This window comes from Erpetoichthys calabaricus, chromosome 6 (assembly GCF_900747795.2).
Source record: "Erpetoichthys calabaricus chromosome 6, fErpCal1.3, whole genome shotgun sequence".
NCBI classification, from domain to species: Eukaryota; Metazoa; Chordata; class Cladistia; order Polypteriformes; family Polypteridae; genus Erpetoichthys; species Erpetoichthys calabaricus.
In genome coordinates this window covers 165,138,010-165,163,230 of record NC_041399.2, presented here as the reverse complement: position 1 = coordinate 165,163,230, position 25,221 = coordinate 165,138,010, and the positions used below count along the sequence as shown (strand labels likewise).

The 25,221-nt window shown below is 39.1% G+C and overlaps 1 protein-coding gene across 1 annotated transcript; it reads left to right on the top strand.

Moving 5' to 3' along the window:
- Window positions 1-1,806: 1,806 nt before the first annotated feature.
- Window positions 1,807-23,925, top strand: LOC114653656 (elastase-1-like). The gene is made up of 8 exons (XM_028804093.2): window positions 1,807-1,851; window positions 4,866-4,975; window positions 7,415-7,524; window positions 7,861-7,992; window positions 17,585-17,721; window positions 20,409-20,554; window positions 23,092-23,238; window positions 23,850-23,925. Exons 1-8 carry the CDS (start codon window positions 1,818-1,820, stop codon window positions 23,874-23,876), a joined length of 843 nt encoding a protein of 280 aa, XP_028659926.2. The 5' UTR covers window positions 1,807-1,817; the 3' UTR covers window positions 23,877-23,925.
- Window positions 23,926-25,221: the final 1,296 nt, after the last annotated feature.

Below are 25,221 nucleotides of genomic sequence, written 5' to 3'. Positions count from 1 at the left end.
TCTTTACTATCATTTTTTTGAAACTTTCGAATTTTCGTACTTCCATTATTTCTAACCTGCCCTGCATGTGTACCGCACCAACGTTTTTGAATTCTTTACGACGTTCTACTTTGTCATCTACTCTTTGTCTTTTATTTCCGGCCCCAGGCGTGGTTACATCTCTTGGTACAAAGTCTCTCTCGTGAGACGTGACAGTGTCTCTCTGAAAAAGTCTCGTCTTGTCCCAAGACTGAGGATGTTTAGGAAAGATGGTGGTTTTAAATGTCCAGACAGGAAATGGCGTAGTGAAACCGGAAATGATGTGCTTTTGGGATTGCCGCTGGAAGTGATGTGCTCCTAGGCACCGGAACCGGAAGTGATTTGCTTCTGAGCACTGGAAACAGAAGTGATGTGTTTCTGAGCGCCAGAACCAGAAGTGATGTCTTCAGAGTTAGATCAGACAAGTTTTCCCATTTTTTGTCTGCAGAGACAACAGAAGAAAGCTTAGTGCACCCCACCACCCCCTGACCTGGCGTGAAATTACCCTCACTTGGTCCATACAGCTCCCACCTATTTGCACGTCTGTGACAATATATATTTAAATAGGCACCCATGAAGTCTGAATTTGATAAATACATTAGAAAATGGAATTATTGATAGATGGATACACAATATCGTATATTGTTACACGCATGACTAAGGGCTTTGTTGATGGTAATTACCCACCGTACCAGGGGTTAGTGCTGTGTACTAATGCCATCTTTTCTCCTCCCTCTGAAGAACAATAGACTGACGGCCACTCCATCTCTGACATCACTTCTGTGTCAGTCTACCGTTCCTGCCACTTGAACTCATAACCCTGAAATCGGCCATCTTGATTCAGTTCCTATTCAGAACTCTGGTCTGAAATGACTATTGTGCATTTGTTGCATATTTTCTATGTTTTTCTCATTCAATTACACTTTTTTCTTTGTTTGTGTCTTATTTTACAGTAAATAATTGAATGATCCAGAGTGTAAATTAAAAGAAAGAAAATGCACAAAGGGACAAAAAACTGTTTAGTTCAAGTTTATTTAGTATCAAACAATAAAATCAGTTAAATGTTTGTATGTGTACTATGGCATCATCTTAAAGTAGTGTCGTTATTGAATGTCTCCAACAGCAAAAGTTGAGAGACAGTAAAGTCAGACTTAGGTCAATAATGAATTGGCAATTACAACATAAATGAAATAAATGTTGCACTTCAATCTGTATCATATTTAGCAATGATTGCTGGGGTTACATCCACCTGCCCTGTGATCTTGCCCTGGATAAGAAGGTTAAGAAAAGTGTCAGATAGATGAATGGTGTTCCTCTTGATAAATATAGGACTAGGACAACAAAAATCCAGTCTATTTAACATGTTTCATTAGATTTATTGATTTTGTAGGATTCAAAACATTATCAGATCATGATTATTCACACATAATTTTCTGTTCTGTGATATCTGTGTAGTGCTCATACAAAATGCTAAAAATGTGCTACCATCTTAAGATTCAAAATGTGTGCTTCTTTGCACAATAAATGTTAGTCACAACTCTCGTGTCTGATGCCTGAAACAATATGACAATGACCTGACCAGTCCTTTCTAGTTTAATGTTGAAACTCAGCCTTTGTGTGTATAATGAAAACTGGCCAAATTATTTTTATATTTGTAAAACGTTGAATGGCTCTTCAGTGCATTGGCTCAGAAGCCAACGATATCAGTTTTTCCATGGTAATTACTTTTCTTATCACTGTGGAAAAAATATAAATAGCAGAAGGAGTTGGGGAATAAATCCTCACATTTCCTGGGCAAGATGTTCAAGTATATAATACTTTTGGCCTGCTACGGTAAGTAAATATTTTAGAAACAGCACAATACTTTGGGATCCTATTTAATGAGAATATCAATATTGAAGAGAGCGCCACTGTAAAAATCTAATGAGACAAAATGTGAGAATGTGGCCATGTGGGTAAAAAACTAGTGTAGCCTGCATGGATATTATATAAACAATCATTTTTAACTTTTGCTGTGGCTTAGTGGTTAGCACTGGCGCTTCACAACTCCAGTCAACAGGATTCAAATCCTGGCCCCCTCAGCATTTGTGTGGACTCTGCAGGTTCTTTCTGTGTCTGAGGAGTTTTCTCCAGGTACTCCAGTTTTCCTCCCATGTCCCAAAGACATGCAGCTTAGATTAAATGACAAATTTGAAATGGCCCAGTAAAAGAAATCAAAAATGTTCTTTGTTGAGATTCAATGGTATAAATAAATGACTGATGTTTCACCTTTCTTTTTTTTACTTCAATGACCAACCTATTTCAGCTCGACTACTGATCTTCTACCGATGCACCTGTTGAAAATTTAAAGTTTGAAATATGTTGAAAAAGTTACTTTTATATATCTGATTTTAATTTTAAATTGGCTGTAACATTTCATTTAAAGTCAAACGATGCATGTGCTTTTGTTTTCAGCCAATGACCACACTATTGTACTTATTTTTGAAAAGACAAATAGTTTTTCTTTTTATCCCCTCAGTACATATTATTGATTTTTTAGAAGCACATAGTGGAGTATCTCTGTTATTTTTAATATACAGTATAGCCCAACATGCTGAATATGCATTAAAGGTGATTTGGGGGAGCAACAGGCAGCCCTGCCATCTTATAGCACTTAAATACCATTTTTAATTCTAGCCGGGGCAACTTCTGGTGGATTCTGCATGCTCTCCCATGGTTTTACGTGCATTTCACTGGGTACTCAGCTTTCCAACAACACTCAAAACATATCCTGTTAGGTTATATAATTCTAGTGGGGTAAGCCCCCCGGTGCCTTCACCACCTCGACCTTCAGCTAACTAAATCACCTAAATACAAACATTGATATTATGAATAGGTAAATTTTTTTTTAATAGTTTGTTTCTGTGAAAGAAAGTTTACTCAATCAAAAATAAAAGCCACGACTTTCTTGATATCAAAAACCACAACTTTCTCGATATTTTAGTTTAGAATTTAAAAACGGAATATGAATATCAAAATCTAACAACATCACATTAAAGTCTGATAAACTCTGAAAAAAATGATACTAAACATATATATGTAGGTTTTAAAATAAGCCCAATTTAAAGCGTGACATTAAAATGTCACATAGAATCGTTGCATTTTTAGGCTTAGGATTTTATATATAGAGAGAGTAGAATCATCTTAAAATTCATGTTGTGTAAATGAGGGGATGCAGACTGGCACACAATCAATGATGAAATGTTCATGTAGGATCAAATATAGATAGATAGATAGATAGATAGATAGATAGATAGATAGATAGATAGATAGATAGATAGATAGATAGATAGATAGATAGATAGATAGATAGATAGATAGATAGATCTAAGAGCCACATAGTTTGGGGGAGGAACGATCTCCTCAGTCTGTCAGTGGAGCAGGACAGTGACAGTAGTCTGTCGCTGAAGCTGCTCCTCTGTCTGGAGATGATACTGTTTAGTGGATGAAATATGTTTGAATAGTTGTTAACAATAACACATTATAGAGTGCGTAAAACATTTAGCAAAAGACATTGAAAAAAGAATCATTTTTGACAATTTTATCACAATTACTATTTTTTTTTGCATGTACTGTACTTTTAATAACACTTTGTACTTGTAGGGATTCTCAAATCAGGGTCTATTATCTTGGTGGAACTCTTTCAACTTGACACAACAGTTTAATTAAACCTTGAAAGAACAAGATGGTGCCGCTATTGGCTAATTTTATCAAGGCAGGAGCTGCTTTGAAAAATTTCTCAATGGCCTAATGTGTCATTTTAAATGATAAGATTTAATCCCTCCTCAACTAACACATTCTGTACAAAGAATACAAGACATATTAAGCAAGTATTCAGTTGTGCAGTAAGGCTAAAAATGTCTGAACTAAATTACATAGTGTAATTAAATGCAGTACCTTTGATAATGCATTAGCTTAGATACAACATGATATATAAACAACTTCTTTTCAGGGCATGAGGATTTTTTGCTTAGTGTAGCACATTTGCATTTGAAGTTTAGTAAGCACAATACAGACTTCCAAGACTTTGAATGAACTGCTTGAAGAGATGACTTTTGGCAAACAGTTCATTGGAGAACTGTAAATGTTAATATCTGAGACCATAGCGCATGATTGCACAGCAGAAGTTTATGTGTTTTCTTGAAGAGCCAACTGTATAGGTCACTGTGAATGATTCAAAATACAGTACCTATTGAGTAATGGGACATAATGGGAAATAAGGGCATTTGTAGTATCTGTGTTGCAGACGTTAAAGGAACTGATAAATTTGCCTTCATGAACGTTTACACAGTGCCTTTAATAATAAGAACAATTTATTACATGTCTGTATGTGAGAGAAAAACTGAAATTAGGACATGTTGAGAAAACTTGATTCTATTGTTTTTAGAGAAATAACCTAACTAATGGCTGCATTTTAAAATAAACATGTCTGAAGAGTAAATAAAAAATGTAGGTAGTGATGACACTGAAATGTTCTGACTATAATACGTTCTATGTTATTGGGATTTGTGTTCTCTAAAATATGCAAAATATAGAGTATCTCCTATTTTTTCGTATTTAAATGACACTTTCACTTAAAACTTACAAATCACAGGAGCATAAAGATTATAATTTCCATATGTCAACTGTTGGATTAGTGTATTGCGCATTAAGTGACTTCTCAGGGTCACAAAGTGAGTCAAGTCAGCTCCATTTTATTAAACAAGATATGGAAATCTTGAAAGTTCATCTTGGAAGCTAAAAAATATTATCAACTAAATAAACTTTGCTTAAAATCTTTCAAAATTTTATTTTTTGTTTGCTTTCAGGGGTCATATCTTCAAAATGTGCATCAACTGATTACACTGTCCACAATGAACGGAAAACAGAGAGAGTTATTGGTGGAACAAATGCTTTACCAAAGAAATGGATGTGGCAGGTAAGAGGCATTGTCCAGACAAGACCTCTCTGATGTAACATAAACCTAAGGAATAATAAATATTAACTGCAAATTTCAACAACTATAGTCCTATGGTGTTGAACCATGTTAGCCAGCCTGAAGAAGGGGCCCGAGTTGTCTCGAAATCTTGCTTATTGTAATTTTTCTAGTTAGCCAATAAAAGGTGTCATTTTGCTTGACTTCTCACTTCAACAACTACAGTCGACAGTTATGATGGGCAAACAATTCTTGCCGACATGATTTCACAAAGTCTTTATATCTGTTGTTTTTCACAGAGAATGTGGCTCAGCTCTAGTAAATTAGGAGTGTATCCTCCGATCATAGAGTTATTAAGAGTGACTCCTGGTATGATTTAAAAATGCAGTTAGAAGCAAATGTGTTTTATAGTTTTTATTTATTCATTTACTTACACTAATACACTTGTTAGTTGTTGTCAAAATGATTTAATATAGAATATTCGACGATTGCTTATATCGTCTAAATGCTACATTAAGTCTTGCCTTTAAGTTTTTGTGATTTTTTTTCCATCATTCTTATTTTTATGTTATTTGCAAATTTCAAAATTTTACTCACTGTGCAATAAATATATATTAAAAACTGCAACAATAAGCGACTCCACTGAAAACATCACAATACTGTCCCACTCTAATCTGTATTCTTTGATTTTAATCTGCAATTAACAAGCTCCTAATCAGATTCTTTTATTTTACTAGTGGTGCAAACAGATTATATACTAAACATCAATCATTGGTGCAGAAGGCTTTTAGAATGTCTACATAAACTAACTTGTACTGTCCACTCATGTCTGTTACTCCATTACTCTATGCAACTTCCTCGGACAAACCTGTTCTACAGGGTCTTCTCCGTCTAAGAACTTTGATTTATAAATGCAGACATCTGCACGCCTCTGTTCTGTGTGCTGTACTCACATTTGCGGAGTTTGTTTTCTACCTAGAGAATAAGTTGGCAAGTTAACTACACAAGAGAAGAAAGACAAAACACGTACAACTACATGTTTGTAGCAATTGCAGATGGAGTATAATTTTTTTATGTAATATGTTAATATGGATAAAGTTTAAATGCAACACATGCAGTGTGTAATAGATGGCCAGCAGCTCAACCTGGATGGGACGCCTAGGGTCTGGAAGGATGGGGGAAGGCAGCTACTGTGAGACACTGCCTCCTCCAAGACGCTAGATGGTGACTTCCCTACATCATAGCGGTACCCCAGATTCCCGTAGGGCACCATGGGATATGGAGTTTGGCTTCATAGCCCTGCTGGGTACTGACAGTGCCACCAGGAGATGCTGCAGGAGGACCTGGGGACTTATACTTTTTACATAACCTGGAAGTACTATCGGATCATGGAGACAGAAGTCCAGAAGTACTTCCAGGCTAACGAAAAAGCTGTCCTGGCAAGTCGCATGGACGGAAGGACGGAAGCACTTTCGGGTCAGACCATATACAAAGGACTGCTATGAACCCAGCAGGGGAGCCAGAATCGGCAGAAGGTGGATGAAGCTTGCTGGGAGGTGTTGAGGAGAAAGAAAAAGGGAGGGGAAGATTGTGTAGTGGTTATTGCGATTGCCTGTTTACCTGTTTATAGTGGCGTTGGTGCTTGGAGGGCACTGTATAAGAAGAAAAAAAGGAATAAATAACTTCTTAGTGTTTTTACCCTGTGTCCTGTGTGTCTGTCTGTTGGGTTAAAGGGGCAGCAGTGACCCCTAGCGTCCACAAGTGTAAGAATTTATAAATGTAATGCTTCATAGTGTGAAAGCTACAATGAATGTTAGTTGGACATACAAGTAAGAATTTACTTTTCATAACAATTCTAATATTTCAACTACATAACTAACATCAAAAAGTCAATCAGATGGTATCGCTGCTTTCTAGAAAAAAGTGCAGCATCTGATCATATAATCGATTTTCAGTTTGTTACTGTATAATTTTCCACCATCTGAAGAAAATGCTAACTATATAAATTATGTGAATACACTGCAAAAAATGCATATGCAAAAACTACACAAAAAAGTGTTAAATGGGAGCTGTTTTGATTTTATTTAGCAAAAAAATCTGCCAATGTGGTAAGCAAAATTTATTTGACAAGATTTCTTAAAGTAAGCCAAATAATTATACATACAATTTTTTGGATAGGTCAATAATTCTTACAATAAGGAAAACAAGATTTAATGCCATGATATAAGTAGTTTTTACATGCTTAGATTTCTTTTTTTGCAGTGTGATTATTGAAATAAAAATAATTTTAAATGAATAGATCTTACAAAAGCAGTAATTTTGTAACGTCTTAAATGCTAAACACTAAAAGAATCATATACAGTACTTTAATGCGTACTGTGTAATTTGGAGAGAGCTCTCAGAATTGTCACAGAAAAACATTTCTTGTTTTATTTTCAACAGGTTTCACTGCAGTTTGCGTATGAGTCTGACCCATCTTACTACTACCATACATGTGGAGGCAGCCTGATTCACCCATTGTGGGTGATGACAGCAGCTCACTGTGTAGACAGGTAAGCCTACCATCTGATAGGTGCTATGCCTCAGGAATAATGTTATTTAGTTCTGGCAGTTGTACATGAAATACATTTTATTCTTTGCTTCTGAAAATGCTGCCTGTGATTAAGTATACATTGCATCTCAGCAAATTTTGATTTCTTTAAATGTTACATTTGTAATCCATTCAATAACTGTTTCTCATACCAAAAAAAATATGACTAAAAAAAAATATGACTCAGTTATACGGTACATGTATGCCTTTAATCTTACTGTGTGTTAATCAGTTTTTAGAAGTATAAGTTAAAAAGGTAAAGTCTATTTACGAATATAACTTTGCATTGTCATTACAGCCCTCGAGGAAAAATCTACCGTGCTGCTCTAGGAGATTACAATCTTTTTGAATATGAAGGCAGCGAGTTGTTTATCCCAGCAGATAAAATATTTGTCCATGAGCAGTGGAACCCCTATGATCTGGGCAATGGGTGAGGAATACTGTACTTTGCAAATTAAAATTCATAAATAGTTAGGATTATACTTTGCAATGAACTAGCTACCTTTCAATGTTAGTTTCTGTCTTGCGCTCAGTGCTAGGGAATCCATTCCTGGATGGGTTTATCCATTCCCAGGAATCCCGGGCTCCTGGGGATGACACAGTGCACGGGCATCTCACATGTGAATGGTTTTAGTACGACCGACACTTATTTTTAATAAAACTACTGCAATACCAATAAAAGACTAACCTTAACTACAAGGAGTTCCATCCATCCATCCATCCATTGTCTCCCGCTTATCCGAGGTCGGGTCGCGGGGGCAGCAGCTTGAGCAGAGATGCCCAGACTCCCTCTCCCCGGCCACTTCTTCTAGCTCTTCCGGGAGAATCCCAAGGCATTCCCAGGCCAGTCGAGAGACATAGTCCCTTCAGCGTGTCCTGGGTCTTCCCCGGGGCCTCCTCCCAGTTAGACGTGCCCAGAACACCTCACCAGTGAGGAGTCCAGGAGGCATCCTGATCAGATGCCCAAGCCACCTCATCTGACTCCTCTCGATGCGGAGGAGCAGCGGCTCTACTCTGAGCCCCTCCTGGATGACTGAGCTTCTCACCCTATCTTTAAGGGAAAGCCCAGACACCCTGCGGAGGAAACTCATTTCAGCCGCTTGTATTCGCGATCTCGTTCTTTCGGTCACTACCCATAGTTCATGACCATAGGTGAGGGTATGAACATAGATCGACTGGTAAATTGAGAGCTTCGCCTTGCGGCTCAGCTCCTTTTTCACCACGATAGACCGATGCAGCACCCGCATTACTGTGGATGCCGCACCGATCCGCCTGTCGATCTCACGCTCCATTCTTCCCTCACTCGTGAACAAGACCCCGAGATACTTGAACTCCTCCACTTGGGGCAGGATCTCGCTACCAACCCTGAGAGGGCACTCCACCCTTTTCCGGCTGAGGACCATGGTCTCGGATTTGGAGGTGCTGATTCTCATCCCAGCCGCTTCACACTCGGCTGCGAACCGATCCAGAGAGAGCTGAAGATCACGGCCTGATGAAGCAAACAGGACAACATCATCTGCAAAAAGCAGTGACCCAATCCTGAGCCCACCAAACCGGACCCCCTCAACGCCCTGGCTGCGCCTAGAAATTCTGTCCATAAAAGTTATGAACAGAATCGGTGACAAAGGGCAGCCCTGGCGGAGTCCAACTCTCACTGGAAACGGGTTCGACTTACTGCCGGCAATGCGGACCAAGCTCTGGCACCGATCGTACAGGGACCGAACAGCCCTTATCAAGGGGGCCGGTACCCCATACTCTCGGAGTACCCCCCACAGGATTCCCCGAGGGACACGGTTGAATGCCTTTTCCAAGTCCACAAAACACATGTAGACTGGTTGGGCAAACTCCCATGCACCCTCCAGGACCCTGCTAAGGGTATAGAGCTGGTCCACTGTTCCGCGACCAGGACGAAAACCACACTATTCCTCCTGAATCCGAGGCTCGACTATCCGATGGACCCTCCTCTCCAGGACCCCTGAATAGACTTTTCCAGCGAGGCTGAGGAGTGTGATCCCTCTGTAGTTGGAACACTCTCTGATCCCCTTTCTTAAAGAGTCTGCCAATCCAGAGGCACTGTCCCTGATGTCCATGCGATGTTGCAGAGGCGTGTCAACCAAGACAGTCCTACAACATCCAGAGCCTTGAGGAACTCCGGGCGTATCTCATCCACCCCTGGGGCCCTGCCACCAAGGAGTTTTTTGACCACCTCGGTGACCTCAGTCCCAGAGATGGGGGAGCCCACCTCTGAGTCCCCAGGCTCTGCTTCCTCATTGGAAGGCATGTTAATGGCCTCCTTTAACCACCACCTCCCCTCCTTTAACTGCCACCTTTTCGTGGTGGAGGGGTTTGCGTGTCCCAATGATCCTAGGAGTTCTGTTGTCCGGGGCTTTATGCCCCTGGTAGGGCCACCCAAGGCAAACTGGTTCTAGGTGAGGGATGAGACAAAGAGCGGTTAAACAAACCTCCTATGATGGAAAACAATTTTGGACGGCGTTTTCCCTTGTCCGGACGCAGGTCACTGGGGCCCCACTCTGGAACCAGGCCTGGAGGTGGGGCTCGATGGCGAGCGCTTGGTGGCCGGGCCTGCACCCATGGGGCTCGGCCGGGCACAGCCCGAAGAGGCAACATGGGTCCCCCTTCCCATGGGCTCACCACCTATGGGAGGGGCCAAGGAGGTCGGGTGCAGTGTGAGTTGGGTGGTGGCCGAAGGCGGGGACCTTGGCGGTCCGATCCTCAGCTACAGAAGCTGGCTCTTGGGACGTGGAATGTCACCTCTCTGAAGGGGAAGGAGCCTGAGCTAGTGCGCAAAGTTGAGAGGTTCCGGCTAGATATAGTCGGACTCACCTCGACGCACAGCTTGGACTCTGGAACCAATCTCCTTGAGAGGGGCTGGACTCTGTACAAGGAGTTCATACTGTCATATAAGTACATGTATCTAGTTAGTTGCGGTAATAAGAGCGTAGAAAGCACAACGTGTCCAGCGTGCGGTCGTCCAGGTGAGAGCACACCTTCGTGCAGAGTACCCCAGCCACTGAGAAAGCACGCTCTGCCTCCACTGAAGTAGACGGCACAGTCATCAGATACTGATACACTTGTTCTAAACAACGCCCGCTCTTGATGTTGCTCTGAAACACCGCCATTTCAGCTTTTACTGATACATCCAGTTTCTTGTCATCATTCTGTGATGGCAAGTTTCTTGGCATAGATAATGCGGATGCAACAGACTGATGCAATGCAATTTCAAGTTGCTGTTCACAGCACAGACGTCAATGCCTCATCCCGGAATTAGTGAGCTGCAGAGTGCAGACACTTTCCAGTCCACTGTGCTCAGTCTTAGTGGGAGCCGGGGGACTGACTGCTGCTGGTCTGTTGTTGAATGAATTAATGAGCAACACACTACACCGTGGGCCAAAAAACCGTGCCACTTAATTATTTTCAACTATAACTCTGTTATTTCTTGATCAATTTTTACACTTTTACACACTGTATATGCAAGCTTGGCCGTTCCCATTTTCCCGGGAATTACAGCAGTTTCATTCCCAGGAATGTGGGAATGAAAAATGTCCAGGAATCCCGGGCTCCCGATTACCTACTCAGTGCTAACAGGACTGGCTCTAATAAGTTTACAGGGTCAGTATTATTGCCACATGTACAGAGTAAAGTGAAATTCTTACTTGCATATGCTAATCAACATGGAATACATCATATCATTCAGCAGCTCCATAATTTAGGGTGTCAAATTCAGTTCCTGAAGTGCTGTGGTCGTTGTAGGGTTTAACAGGTTACATTGAAGGAATTTAATGGAAAAAGGACAAAATATAACTTTCAGACAGAAATTCAAAGCCTACAGTTAGAAAAGGAAAACAAGTGTGTACATATAGTACTACTAAGAAATAAAAACTATTGCAATAAAAATACGACAAATTTGGTGTTCATTAAGCCTCATGTGGTTGGAATGCCAAGGGACTGAACTAGCAAAAGATACAGAAAAAGAGCTAATACATCTTAATTAACCAAAGTCAGAAATAGCCTCCTTACAGGTAAAAATATACACAAACTGAATATTACCACAGATGGGATGGGCACCCACATTATGACAAAAGAACAGCAGGAGCAGGAATACTAATTCTCCTTTTGTTTCATTTCAGGACATTATATTTCTGAATAAATTTAGTCTGATTCTAGTCAGCAAAAAATTAAATTCATAGGTAGTACTTCTTTATTTTAGTGTCCATTATGTGTAATTGCAAACTTATTGTGGCATGAGATTTGGACTGTATATTAAAACTTGTTTTGGATCATTTTCAGCTGTAACTACAGCATACTACCTATCAATGTATCTAAGAATTTTCAAAATAATCGTAAACTATTAGACACATGAAGTTTTCCATATTCATTTTCAAGGCAATATTCTTTTTTTTCTTCAGTGAATCATAGTTGACAACTTCTTTATCAATAATAATTTGCTACTGTCTGTCATATATTAACATTATGATGCCATTGTTACATCTGACCATGAGCAACCTATCCTGAAACAAAGAATGTCAAGTTCTAGTAGCTGAATTTACAAATGGCAATTTAATCTATCATTTTTACAGAACTGCAATCTGCCAGACCTCTTTAGGAAACACTTAAAGCAGTATCTGTGAGGAGAGATCATTCCCTGTGTCTCACACTGTGATGGTGAACCCGCTACCACCGATAATGTACCCGAGGATGAGTAAGCGGATGAGGACACAACACACAAACATAGCAAGGGGTAATTGTAAAAGTGCCTTGTGTGCTTTTATTAAAACAGTCAAAACAAGCAGTTTCCAAAAAGTGCAGTTCTCTCTTCAATAAATATATAATCCTTAAAAACAGGTGACAATCTGTGAAATTAAAAATCAGAATTAAAAACAAGAGTAAACCAACAGTCATTGGTTCCTTCATGCTCTGTCAGTGCAACTCCTCCTTAGTCTCCCCAGTTCACCCATTACTTGCTCAGCCAGCAGAGACATTAGCATGTGCGGTCCACACCTTCCGACTCCTGTCTTAGCTGCCTTGAGCGGCATCAGCCAGACCACACTGGGTCTGTTGTCCTCCCATCTTCCGTCTCGCTCCCCTGGCATACCTCAAATCCCTGGGGTAGGACTCTCTCAATTGCACCCACTCCCCACCAATATTCAGTGGGGACAATCCACCCCTAGAGCGCAGATCCTTCATGTCTGGGCTGCCCTTCACCGCACTGGCTGGCTGGTTCATCCTGCCTCTTCTCCCCCAATGCTGTTCTCCAGGCTCTGTTCTTTCTTTTTTTCTCAATTTTTCCCCTCTTGTGTTGACTCCCCCTTATATGTCCTCAGTGGTCACAGCACCTCAATCGCACACCGCAGAAGGCAGATGAAACAATCGAGACAAACCACACCCTCATGTGCAGGTGCGTCTTGCCTCAAATACCTTACCAACCTCCTGCAGCTGTTAGAGCACGCACACCCACAGAGATCGAGCCAACTATTCAGTTATTTATTTAAAAATAGGCCACTATAATATTAAGCCACAGACCTGCTATACAACACATGCTAAAAAATAAATTGGAAACGAGAAGGTTTTAAGGAACTGCATCTCTATAATGGATGAGGTATGTGTAAGACAGCTCACTGCAAGACTCCACGAAAACAGTTTACTTTACAAACAGTACTTAATTTATTGACCACAAGAGAATTTTAACAACTATTACATAAATCACAGTATTCTAATTATGAACATGGACGAAGGGCTAATGCTAGCCCACTAAATACATAAGAAAGAAGTTCAAATGCTATCATAAAATTAATAATATAGCCAGAGCCAAAGGTATTGATCATAGACAGATAACCAGCATAATTACAGATTTTTACATGATTTCTTACTTAAATGTAATGAAAACTGTGGTTTAAGCAAAGATTTTTAATAAAGCAGATATACCATAATTCTAGGCATCAAGTAATAATTAGCAGAATAAGCATTTAAGACTCTGCAAAAAGTCTCATCAAAGTCACATCACAGTCAGCTATAAATTGTCCTAATGAGCCTTGGGGAAAACAGAACTGATGAAGCCAAAATTGTGACAAGGCCAAAAGGACATATTCATCCCCAGACAGCAGAGATTCAATTATAGATTTATAGACTGGATGCTCTTTAGACCTTCTCAGTGTCTTGATATCTTGCTCATGGAAATCTCAGACTAGATAGGAGACAAGTCTAACAACAACACAGGGTGGCTTTAACTTAATCCCAAGTATACAAAATCATCTCTCACTTCACACAAAGTGGCCTGAATTGCATGCAGCACCAGCCTGGGAAGCCCTTATGTCTATTAACACATTACAATGGATTTTACTTAGTCATAAGATCAAAACTCCAATGATTCATCAGAAATCTGTATAAGGACAAAGAGTCGGCCCAATGTTTCAGAGCAAGGATGGAATATGCATTGCTCTTCCAGGTTCAACTATAAGGTAGAGTTTCCATTCCACTACTTCAGTCTGTCAGTTCCAAGATACTGTCCAGTGCTTTCATTATTTATGATCAAAATCATCCAACTCTCTCTGCAGAGCATTTAATTAATTCAGCAACCACAACCAGGGAGACAACCCAAACTAACCAATACTTCTGGCACTTCCTCTTAATAGGATTTATCCATCAAGTTTAGGAGTTCTTTAAATTAGACATAATAGACACATTAGACAAATTAGACATTATAGCACTTGAAGCTATGTAGAGGAGAGCAGCCAGGTGCACCCCAGGTCTTAAGGACATGTCCTACTGTGACAGACTCAGAGAATTAAACTTGTTTAGTCTGGAGCAGAGGAAACTGGGTGTGGGCCTAATCCAGGGATTTAAAATCCTCAAAGGTATTGATAACATAGATCCAGCAACTTTGATTTGGCTTAAGGGTGAATCATATACTTGACGACATCGGTGGAAATTAAGGGGAAGTACATTTAAAACTAATGCCAGGAAATACTTCATTACACAAAGAGTTGTGGGACTCTGGAACAAACTACCCTCACATGTAGTTGAAGAAGAAACCTTGACAACCTTTAAGCAGAGTCTGGATGACATATTAGGACAGTTTAGCTATTAGCTGAACACATTTGCTTGATGGACTGAATGGTTTCCTCTCGTTTGTCAAATTTCATATGTTCTACATTGTTCCTTCTTACTCTTGATGATATCTTTAATAGTGGCCGCTGTTTCCGCACTCAGTATAGTCATCCTGAATAGCCTTCCTGAGTTGAATCGCTTAGGTTTCGGCACACTGTCATTGGGCTCACTCTTAGTGATTGTTAAGGAGCTTAGAAATATGGAGGACCTTGGAGTAAAACCACTGCTTTTTGAGACTGAGAGGAGGCTGCTGTGGTAGTTTAAGCATGAACACCCCCATGGTTTATACTAGAAGACACGGAAAAAACCCAGGACATGTAGTAGGGATTATATTGCTTAATTTGTTTTGGATTGCCTAGAAATTAGCTGAGAGGAACCCGTGACTGGGTGTCCTCAACTTCTATTTTGGCATTATACCACCATATCTCTCACCCTGATAGGCAGAGGAAAAGTGAAGTGAAATTAACATTATACAATGCTTTCAACGTGACTTCGTTAACTAGTCATTAACTTTCCCTAACATTACACATAAAAAATAATATTAGTATTGATTTCCTCCTTCAGTGTGTATTATTTTTTTCAGCATATATGAATAAGCCCTTCTTAAAAAAACAACTTGTTGCAAAAATAACCTTGTTTATTTGAGGTACAATGAGGCTATGGATAAAATAATTCTTTTGAGATCTAAAACAGATAAAGACATGACACTGCCTGACTTTCAGTTTTACTGGGCGGCAAATATATGCACAAAGTGAGAGAAACCATCCTGCCCCTGTTTGGTTTACAATGGAGAGTAAATCCCACACTAAATCTTCCTGAGTTCCTTGCTCTGTGCACCAGTTACTATAAATTGTCCCCAGCAAGGTTGAAATCCAGTTGTTCAATACACTTCAGATTTGATGATAAAGGCTGAGATGCTACCACCAATTGCGCCACTACAAATAAAATATGTATTTCCTCCATTTCTAAAATACACACAATTTAAGAATACACTTGGAATTAATATTTGTATTTTATGAACATCTGTGCCTCAAATATAATATTTTATTAAAACATTTCTTTCACTACATGCAAGGAGACTTTACTATTAGAAACCTAGTAATTTTCAAGTCTTCCATCACTGTTTACTGTACAAATTATTACTTTCAAGCTGTGTTACAAGATATAAGTGGCATTTCCAAACTAAACCAGTGTTGTCAAAAGAGTGTCCTCTAAGAGAACATTGGATCCTTCATGTAGAATTACAGATAAACAATACACATAACTTTAGGTAAAATACATTCTTCCTCAATATGTGCAAAACATGGTCTAACTCAACTCAGATTTCTTTTGACTGAAGTTATTCAAAATGTACGCAGGTCATGAATGAAGCTGATAAGCACTGTCACCAATCACCTTCTTCACCAAGTCTGATATTTTGGGAAAACCTTACACACAAAGTTTTTGGTTATTAATCAGAGAATATGGCATAACAGTAATTGTTGATTTTCTAACAGATGTGTTTAAAGTAACATCTAAACTATTGTATTAACTTAAATTAATCTTATTTTTGCTTAAATGGAGGTATCTTAACTCATTCACCTGGCATAATACCACAGAAAACAGATGTCCATGCCTAAATGGATTTGTACTTACCTTCCAGCCGGATGGTAGAGGTTGGTTGTTAAAAAGTACCATCATTTTCTCACACAATTTCCTGCCAGATATTGCCACATTTCTCAGTGTTCTGCATAGTAAAATTTAGCTTAAAAAATTATTTTAATTTAAAGTCAAGTGGAAAATTCAGGTAACACTTTATATTAAGCATCTCTTCTTACATTTTACTCACATTGTAGTTGCTTGGTAACTGCCAACTTAATTACATTGTAACGAGGCATTTTAACCGCAAATTTACAATGTAACTATAATAAATCTGTTAGTAACTGTACATTTCTCATTCTTTTACATACCCGATTGTGTATGTTACCGGCCTCAGGCCTAGGGGAACTGGGCCAGGTACAAGCCACTGTTGCTACAGGGTGTGGCTGCAGCGAAATGGTGAAAAAGCATAAAAGAAGCAGGCAGCAGTCACAAGTCTCAGACTATACTTCTCTGTTCTACTTAATTCTCATTTACCCAAAAATATATAAATGCTGAATAGATCAACATGACAATCAGGTAAACAATGGTGCATGCCAATTTCCTCTACAGAACACTAGTTTAAATATGTTTACTTTGGTTCAGTACTAGTACTGGTATCAGCTATCAAGAAGTACCTGATTGGAAACTTAATTTTCAAAGGAAGCAGGCAGTTCTTGCCTGAAGAAGGGGCCTGAGTTGCCTCGAAAGCTTGCATATTGTAATCTTTTTAGTTAGCCAATATAAGGTGTCATTTTGCTTGACTTCTCACTACATTCATAATAGCTAACATGGTACAACACCCTAGATAGGTAAATATTTATATCCTGTAGATAGCCATCAACAATAACCTGTAGCAGAATTTTCCAGGAATTTTGCCTTTTCTTTAAAACACTAGTTTATAGCCCATTGCACCAAGCAACACACAGAAATGTAATTTTCTTTAAAACACTGATTTCTAGCCCATTACATGTACTTGCTTATAAAGATAATTATTTTACACAGATAATGCAGTTTAGAAATGTCTATTTACTACTGTAATTCTACTGTATAAAATAGATATACTTAATGTGCTCTGTGCCTCAGTTTCCCACCTGCTAATCTTCTATCCCACTTATCCAGTTTAGCATCTTGCATTTGTACAAGACAGGAACAAAACCTGAGCAGACTGCCAGTCCATTGCAGATTATTGACTAAAATCAATGAGACATTTGCAGTATGCTACCCTATTTGTTCTTGTATTGCTGTTTTATTAATTTATCTAATATTTATTTTTTAAGAAATGATATTGCCCTGGTGCGCTTGCAGTACCCAGCTTACAATAATGGCTATATTGAGTTAGCCAATCTGCCAACATTTGATGAAATTGTACCTCATAACCATCCATGCGTTATTACTGGATGGGGTCTGACTCAAGGTAAGTTTAAAATATTAAATATGATTTATTAATAAGCTTGTACTATATAATAAATGAGTTGAATGACATGTTTATGTAGTCTTCAGTTTATGAAGAATGAATAATTAATTTTTTTCAATTTATTGATATAAAGTGATATTTGGACGGCACGGTGGCGCAGTGGTAGCGCTGCTTCCTCGCAGTTAGGAGACCCGGGTTCTCTTCCCGAGTCCTCCCTGCGCGGAGTTTGCATGTTCTCCAAGTGTCTGCGTGGGTTTCCTCCGGGTGCTCCGGTTTCCTCTCACAGTCCAAAGAAATGCAGGTTAGATGGATTGGCGATTCTAATTTGTCCCTGGTGTGTGCTTGGTGTGTGTGTGTGTGCCCTGTGGTAGGCTGGTGCCCTGCCCGGGGTTTGTTTCCTGCCTTGCGCCTCTGTTGGCTGGGATTGGCTCCAGCAGACCCCCGTGACCCTGTAGTTAGGATATAGCAGGTTGTATAATGGATGGATGGAAAGTGATATTTATAGAAGTGTTCATTCTGAGCCTTGCACAGATAGTGAAAATAAAAACTTAATAGAAAAGCATGTCACACATTTAAGTTTACAATAACAAGAAAGTAGCTAAAGAAAAGAAAACAAAAGCACAAGGCTGAGAGCAATTGACAAAAATAAGAAGCGTTTCTTTGTTTCAGTTTAAGTTTTGTGTTGAATGTGGTACTTTTTGGAAAACTACAAATAAATGGGAATAGTCACCATTTTCTATCTTTTAATAACTAAAATATACTCTTGTCCTGTGGGAGCTTTGAAAAAATTGTGGTGCGAAACAATGCAGCTGGTGGTCTTATAAATCGCCAGAAAAGACCAGAAAAGGGCAGATTGGGGATATCACTGGTCAAGTAAGGACCTGAGGGAAGAACTCAGATCCTAAGAATCAGTGTGGTGGTGTGAACTAAGCTGTCCAGAGCCAGCCCACCACCTAGCCATCGCATTTGATTTCCTCCCATTATTATACTATACTCCATTACTAGACCAGTGATGACACTGGACACTGGACTGGGCTTTTCTTCTGATTTATGTTGAAAAAGCCTGCATTGTTTCACACCACGATTTTTTTAAAGCGAGGTGAGACACAAAAATAATCGGACTGGGCTTGGGGCTTTCCTGGAAAACTGTCTGGAGTTCGGACGAATATGAATCATAGAACTATATCCCCTCCTACACGCCCTCTCAAACCGCCGACTGGCTAGGTATACCCTGTGAATAACCCAGTCAATATTTGCACAATTGCTACATGAGTTGCCGCTAAAATGTTAGGTGAAAAAATCGAACAGTAAATCAACATCAAATTTCTCGTGAAATTGAACAAAACGGCGACAGAAACTTATGAAATGATAAAAACAGTGTACGGTGATAATAGTTTGGCTCACACACGAGTTTTTGAGTGGCACAAACGTTTCAAGGAAGGACAAGAAAATGTGAAATACATTCAACGCCCAGGTCTCCCACGCTCGTCTTGGATGGATGGTGAATCAGATTGTTCGAAATGATCGTACTGCTTTTTCTGTAAAGTAGTTTTTGACTGACAAAAACATTCCTGTCCTCGATCATCCTCCCTATTCGGCCGATTTAGCTCCCTGTGATTTTTACTTGTTCCTGAAAATCAAAAGTGACCTGAAGGGAACACATTTTTCTTCAGTGGATGAAGTGAAGACAGAAACGGCAAGCCTGTTGAAGAGCCTCAAGCAAGAAGACTTCCAGCACTGTTTCAATCAATGGAAGATACGTATGGATCGGTGTAGAGATCGGGAGGGGGAGTATATAGAAGATGACAATGTTTAGAGTGCTGTAATTCATCAATAAATATATGTTTTTTACCAGTCCGGTTATTTTTGTGTCTCACCTCTCTCTCTCTCTCTCTATATATATATATATAAATGTTGAGGTGGGGTAAGACAGGTCACAAAATATATGAGTTGGGATGACAACCAAATCATCCCATTTAATCAACAAAAAAAAATCCAATAAAAGAAACACTTCTTGGCGTTATGTTTCCACCCCTTAGACAAAAATATAAACAAATCCCATTCCAATCTCAGCCAACAGAATTAGGGGTTAATCACAGGATGGGGTTGTTCTAGTAATAAAAGATGCCTCCCTCTGGGCAGCTGGATTACTTACAGCTGATGAACTGGAAAGGGTGGGGCTAAGTGCCCCCACTGGACAGGGAACTACAGGGACAGAAGGAGAAGAGAATGTTAGTAATAGCACCCCCTCTCACCCTGGCAGGTTATTACATACCTCGATCATGCAGGTGTGACTGTATATATTTTCCAACCACTTTACTCTCTTATTACTCATGTTAATCCCAATGGAAGAGCATAACAAAGTAAAAAACAATCCGAACGGAAAAATCTGAACACATTGTGAAAAGCTAACAATGGTTACAGAAACATCAAAAGTGTAAGAAATTTTTTATATTACATGTCATATTATTACAATTACAATATTTTAGTAAATCAGAGCAAGATTATTATTATTACTTTTTTAATTATTATGTTTTTCATTATCAATAATTACGCTGCTACAGCTTCACACCTTGAAAGTTCTAGGCTGAAATCCCAGCTCAGTCCCTGACTGTGTGGCGTTGCAGGTTTCCCTGTGTCACTATATCTTTATTTTTTCCTGGTACTGCTTTCATTCACTTTGGCAGCTGGTGGCAGCATTCCTGCAATCCTACAAGAAGCCGTTCTTCCAGTGGTGGAATATCCTCTGTGTTCAATGAATAGCTGGTGGGGAGACACAGTGAAAAACACAATGGTGTGCGGTGGTGGAGATGGGATTACTTCAGGATGTCAGGTAGAAGTTCTGCGTTGTACTTGCTGATTTTTACTGCATAGGTGGAGCGTAAGGGATGTCCCGGGGCCTACCCCTCTAACAGATGTTAATAAACATCTGCTGGAAGTGCTTTTTTCTTCAAAAATGTTTTTTCTTTTTTATTTTGACGCCACAGCAAATATAAATATGTTAATAATCAACATAAACAATAATTAAATCCATCCTCTCCCTCTTGCATGTTGGTTGTAAAACAAAGAGAGAAACATTCTGTACGACTTCGATCCAAGTTAGTCTATTATTTCAAATTAACTTGTGATGGGTTATTTCAACTGGCATATTTTTTATACAAAATCTTCCTATTTTATACGTCAGATAACTGCTCCTGTTTGTGACCAGATCCTCAGTAGTCAGTCCAAGCTATTTATACGGCTGTAGAGTCGCATGCATGTGCCCACCTTTAAGACACGTCACACATACCACTGTTACAAAATATTTAAAAAACAAAAATTTCTTCTCTATGAAATACATTAAAAAAATTATAAACTTTCTAACAGTCAAAACAAGTGATCCAATCCCAGCATGCACCCACATTTTATGTCATGTATACATTTTCTACTGGGCTTAAACAATAAAAAAGTGCTTATCTTGCCATAACTACAATAAGCAGAGAAAACAACTAAAAAAAAAAATTCTGTGATTTACATATTGTTAATAGTACATGTGCACTTTTTCACAACTTCAAAGTTTTAAATATGTTAATGTAAGTGAGATTTGATTTATATTATTGAAAAATCATGATGTTTCACTTGGGATATTCTTTTAGCATTTGCCTGGCCCCTCAGCCAAACTCTCATATTCCTCCCATAATCTAATGTATCACTGTACTCACCAATTGCTCAGCATCTTAAGTGTATTGTTAATATTTAATGGAATGTTGTTATTAATAAAACACATTATGGACAGTGCTCTATGATTCTATGTAAGGTAAGGCTATGTGATATATAGATATGTGTGTGTGTTTAGTGCATTTAGATAAAAAAGTGAGAAAAGCTGAACATATCAGTAAGTTATTCATAACCCAGCCTGATAGAAAGTACAGTCCATCGCATTAATAAATGAAGATAGGTAGAAGTCAATCCCAATTTTGAATATTTTATGTCTTGCAAACACAGGTTGTAATAAGACACACTTCATTCCAAATATTAATTACATAAGTAAACTGTATCTAAATGCTGTAATAAAAGGATTTTTGGCTGTTAATCATTTCCACAATCTTAAACTGTTCTTCCAAAATGCATTTGAAGGAAATGGATGATCTTTTTCCTCGCACAAATGTCTTTTAAATCAATGCATGCAGAAGTGCAGAATAAAGATAAACAATGAGGCAACATTTATTGCCACAAAGCATAGGAATGAACATCCTTGGAAGCATCTCATTAGATAGATAGATAGATAGATAGATAGATAGATAGATAGATAGATAGATAGATAGATAGATAGATAGATAGATAGATAGATACTTTATTCATATTAATACTGGAGTATCTGAAATTCACATACTCCAGCAGCAGCATACTGATAGAAACAATAATAGACAATAATCTTGTATAATGTTAACGTTTACCCCCCCGGGTGGAATTGAAGAGTCGCATAGTGTGGGGGAGGAACGATCTCCTCAGTCTGTCAGTGGAGCAGGACAGTGTCAGCAGTCTGTCGCTGAAGCTGCTCCTCTGTCTGGAGATGATCCTGTTCAGTGGATGCAGTGGATTCTCCATAATTGACAGGAGCCTGCTCAGTGCCTGTCACTCTGCCACAGATGTGAAACTGTCCAGCTCCATGCCAACAATAGAGCCTGCCTTCCTCACCAGTTTGTCCCGGCGTGAGGCGTCCCTCTTCTTTATGCTGCCTCCCCAGCACACCACCGCATAGAAGAGGGCCTAACCCTAACCCTAACCACAACCGTCTGATAGAACATCTGCAGCATCTTATTAATAATAATAATAAGCCTCGTTTATTGGACAGTGCCAGAAATGTACAAATTCTGTTGCATTATGAATTCTTAACGTCTTTTTAGTGACAATTAGGTAAATGTTTAAAGCAACTGTTATTTGAAAAAAATGAAAGGATTTAGAATGTGATGATCATAAATTAACTAATAAAGTGTGTAACAAATAATTAAGAAGCAGTACTAATCTATTATGGATATTAAATGGCTTGCTGGGAGTTCTTATTGGCAATTTGACCATTTCTTTGAAAATGTTAACACAGTAATCACACAATTCTGATTTCTATATTTCTGACTAAAATATGGCCGTCCATAAAGGTTTTTGTTCTCTGGATTTGGCTCATAAGATGCATGTTCCTAAATTATGTTTGTTTTATTTAGACAGGCTTTTATCTTTGTGTATTAAGTGTTTATTATGTGATATCAGCACTGCACAGGTTCTCCACTGTAATACACTATAGCATTTTCCTAATTAAAGAAGAAACAATAAATCAGTGCTGTAATAATTAAGTCTTTTGGAGTATGTGCATACTAATCCTGACATCTGTTAAAGGGTGATTCTGGAGGTCCGCTGAACTGCATGACAAATGGAGCCTGGTCTGTTCAAGGCATTGTGAGTTTTGGTCCTGTTGGATGCAACTACTTTCAGAAGCCAACTGTTTTCACACGGGTGTCAGCTTTCTTGGACTGGATATTTAACGTGAGTATATAAGCATTATGGTTTCCATTGTTGGAGAGGAAGGCAACGTACTGTAATGTGATAATAACATTATTGGCCGTCAAGTTTTTGGCAGCTTCATTGTGGCTGTGGCTGTGCAATGAAGACATTTGCAAGCTAAGGCACTGAACATGTTTCCTGTCACATATTCAGGACTGACATACTATGTGTCAGTGGGTGTGCAATGGACTGGCACTGTTCAGGGCTGCTTCCTGCCTTGCTCTCAGATTACGGCCACCTTTTACCCTCAACTGGATTTAGCAGACTTGAGAAGGTTGCATTATGTTATGCACCTTTAAACTTGCCTGGTATGAACAAGCTGTTCCATCATTGGATTGGTCCATCCATTACAGTAGTAAATGCTACTGGAAAATAAATGGATGGATCAATGAGTGGGTGAGGGGATGGCAGACTGGCATCCTGTCTAAGGTTGTCTTTTGCCCATGCACCTTGTGTCCTGTGATGACTCTGTAATTGAAAAAACAAGTTGAAAAAGCGCAGGGAAGAATATTAAAAAATATAAACAACAAACGTCTTAAATATTTAGTACTTTTCCACTTACTCGAATTTTTGTTTTTTTTTATATTTTTCAGATCATTGATGTCAACACAAAGATGTGAAGTGCAGCAGCTCTTCTGTATGCAATAAATAAAAAATCATTTGACTGAACTTCAATAGTAGTGTGTGTATTTACTACTATAATTTTCTATCTTCTCTGTGGTGGTGAACAGATTTGTTTAAGGCACTAACAAATAGCACAAAAAGCTGCACTCCCTTTAGAAGACAACCTATCCCAGCCCCTCAATAAAAATAAAAATAAACGGTTGGAAAGAAATTTTATAAATGTTATTCATATAAGAATGTTATGGACGTCAGCTGCAAACTGTTAATCAGAAAGGCCAGAGGATTATGGTCAGACATGAGTCTCAAGGTAAAAGAAAGGGCAACAATACTCAAATTTCAGCTCTTTATAAGAGTGGTGTAAGGAAGGGGGTCTAAGAACACACAACATGTCAGAATTTGTATTGGATAGAAGGCCACCCCAGGTCTACTCCTCACAGCTAAGAACAGGAAGATGTGCCTGAGGCGCGGAGGTGATTATCAAAACTGAACAACTGAAAATTGGAAAAATTTTTGCCTGATTTGCTTAATCACGAACGCTGCAGTGGCATGCAGATGATAGGTTTAAAACTCATCTTAAACACCGCGAATCCATGGATCCTTCCTGTCTTGTATCAGCAATACAAACTGGTGGTGATGGTGTAGTGGTGTAGGCCCTTGAAATATCCATATTGTATTTTATAGAATAGTATGTTACTTACACCAAACAATTCCCATTTGCAAATCCAAAGAATGGTCAAAAAATAGAGCACAGAGATAAAAAGACCAGATATACACAACAGCAAAAGAAATCACAAGAATAGCTGACCAGTTCCCAAGCACATTTGAATGAACCGCAAGGGACTACAGGTTGTCCCAACCTTAATTGGGATTAGGGCAGTCCCTTGATGTGAAGGGCAGGTGGTCCCGCCTCTTAGGGAACCACCCACAAAACACAAGGAAATAACACAGGCATAGGGAACAGCACATCAGAAGTAACATAAAGAAAAGACTCAGATTATCAAAAAACACATAACACAAGAATGTGAACCCAGCCAGGCAGGAAACCCTGGCTGAAATGTAACAACCCATACTAAACCATAAAAATGCAGTTAGAGCAAATGCTGAAGATGAACTGGAATATTTAGTTAAGAATGACATTCTTGAACCTGAGAGTGTGTGATATAGAGGGTCTGCAGTTTAGTGATTTGTGATCAGTTTGTAAATAAATAAATAAATAGCTGGCTCGATCTCTGTGGGTGTGCGTGCTTGTGTGGCTGTGGGAGGTTGGTGGAGTATTTGAGACAGGGCACACCTGCAGGTGAGGGATTGGTCTGTCTTAATTGCTTCATTAGCTTCCTGCGG

Bases quoted from the DNA above. Each gene is read 5' to 3' on its own strand.
- LOC114653656 (XM_028804093.2), top strand. From the start codon at position 1,818: ATGTTCAAGTATATAATACTTTTGGCCTGCTACG. The intron at 4,976-7,414 runs GTAAGAGGCATT...TATTTTCAACAG, and splicing joins CAAAGAAATGGATGTGGCAG to GTTTCACTGCAGTTTGCGTA. The intron at 17,722-20,408 runs GTAAGTTTAAAA...TCACTTTGGCAG, and splicing joins TGGATGGGGTCTGACTCAAG to CTGGTGGCAGCATTCCTGCA.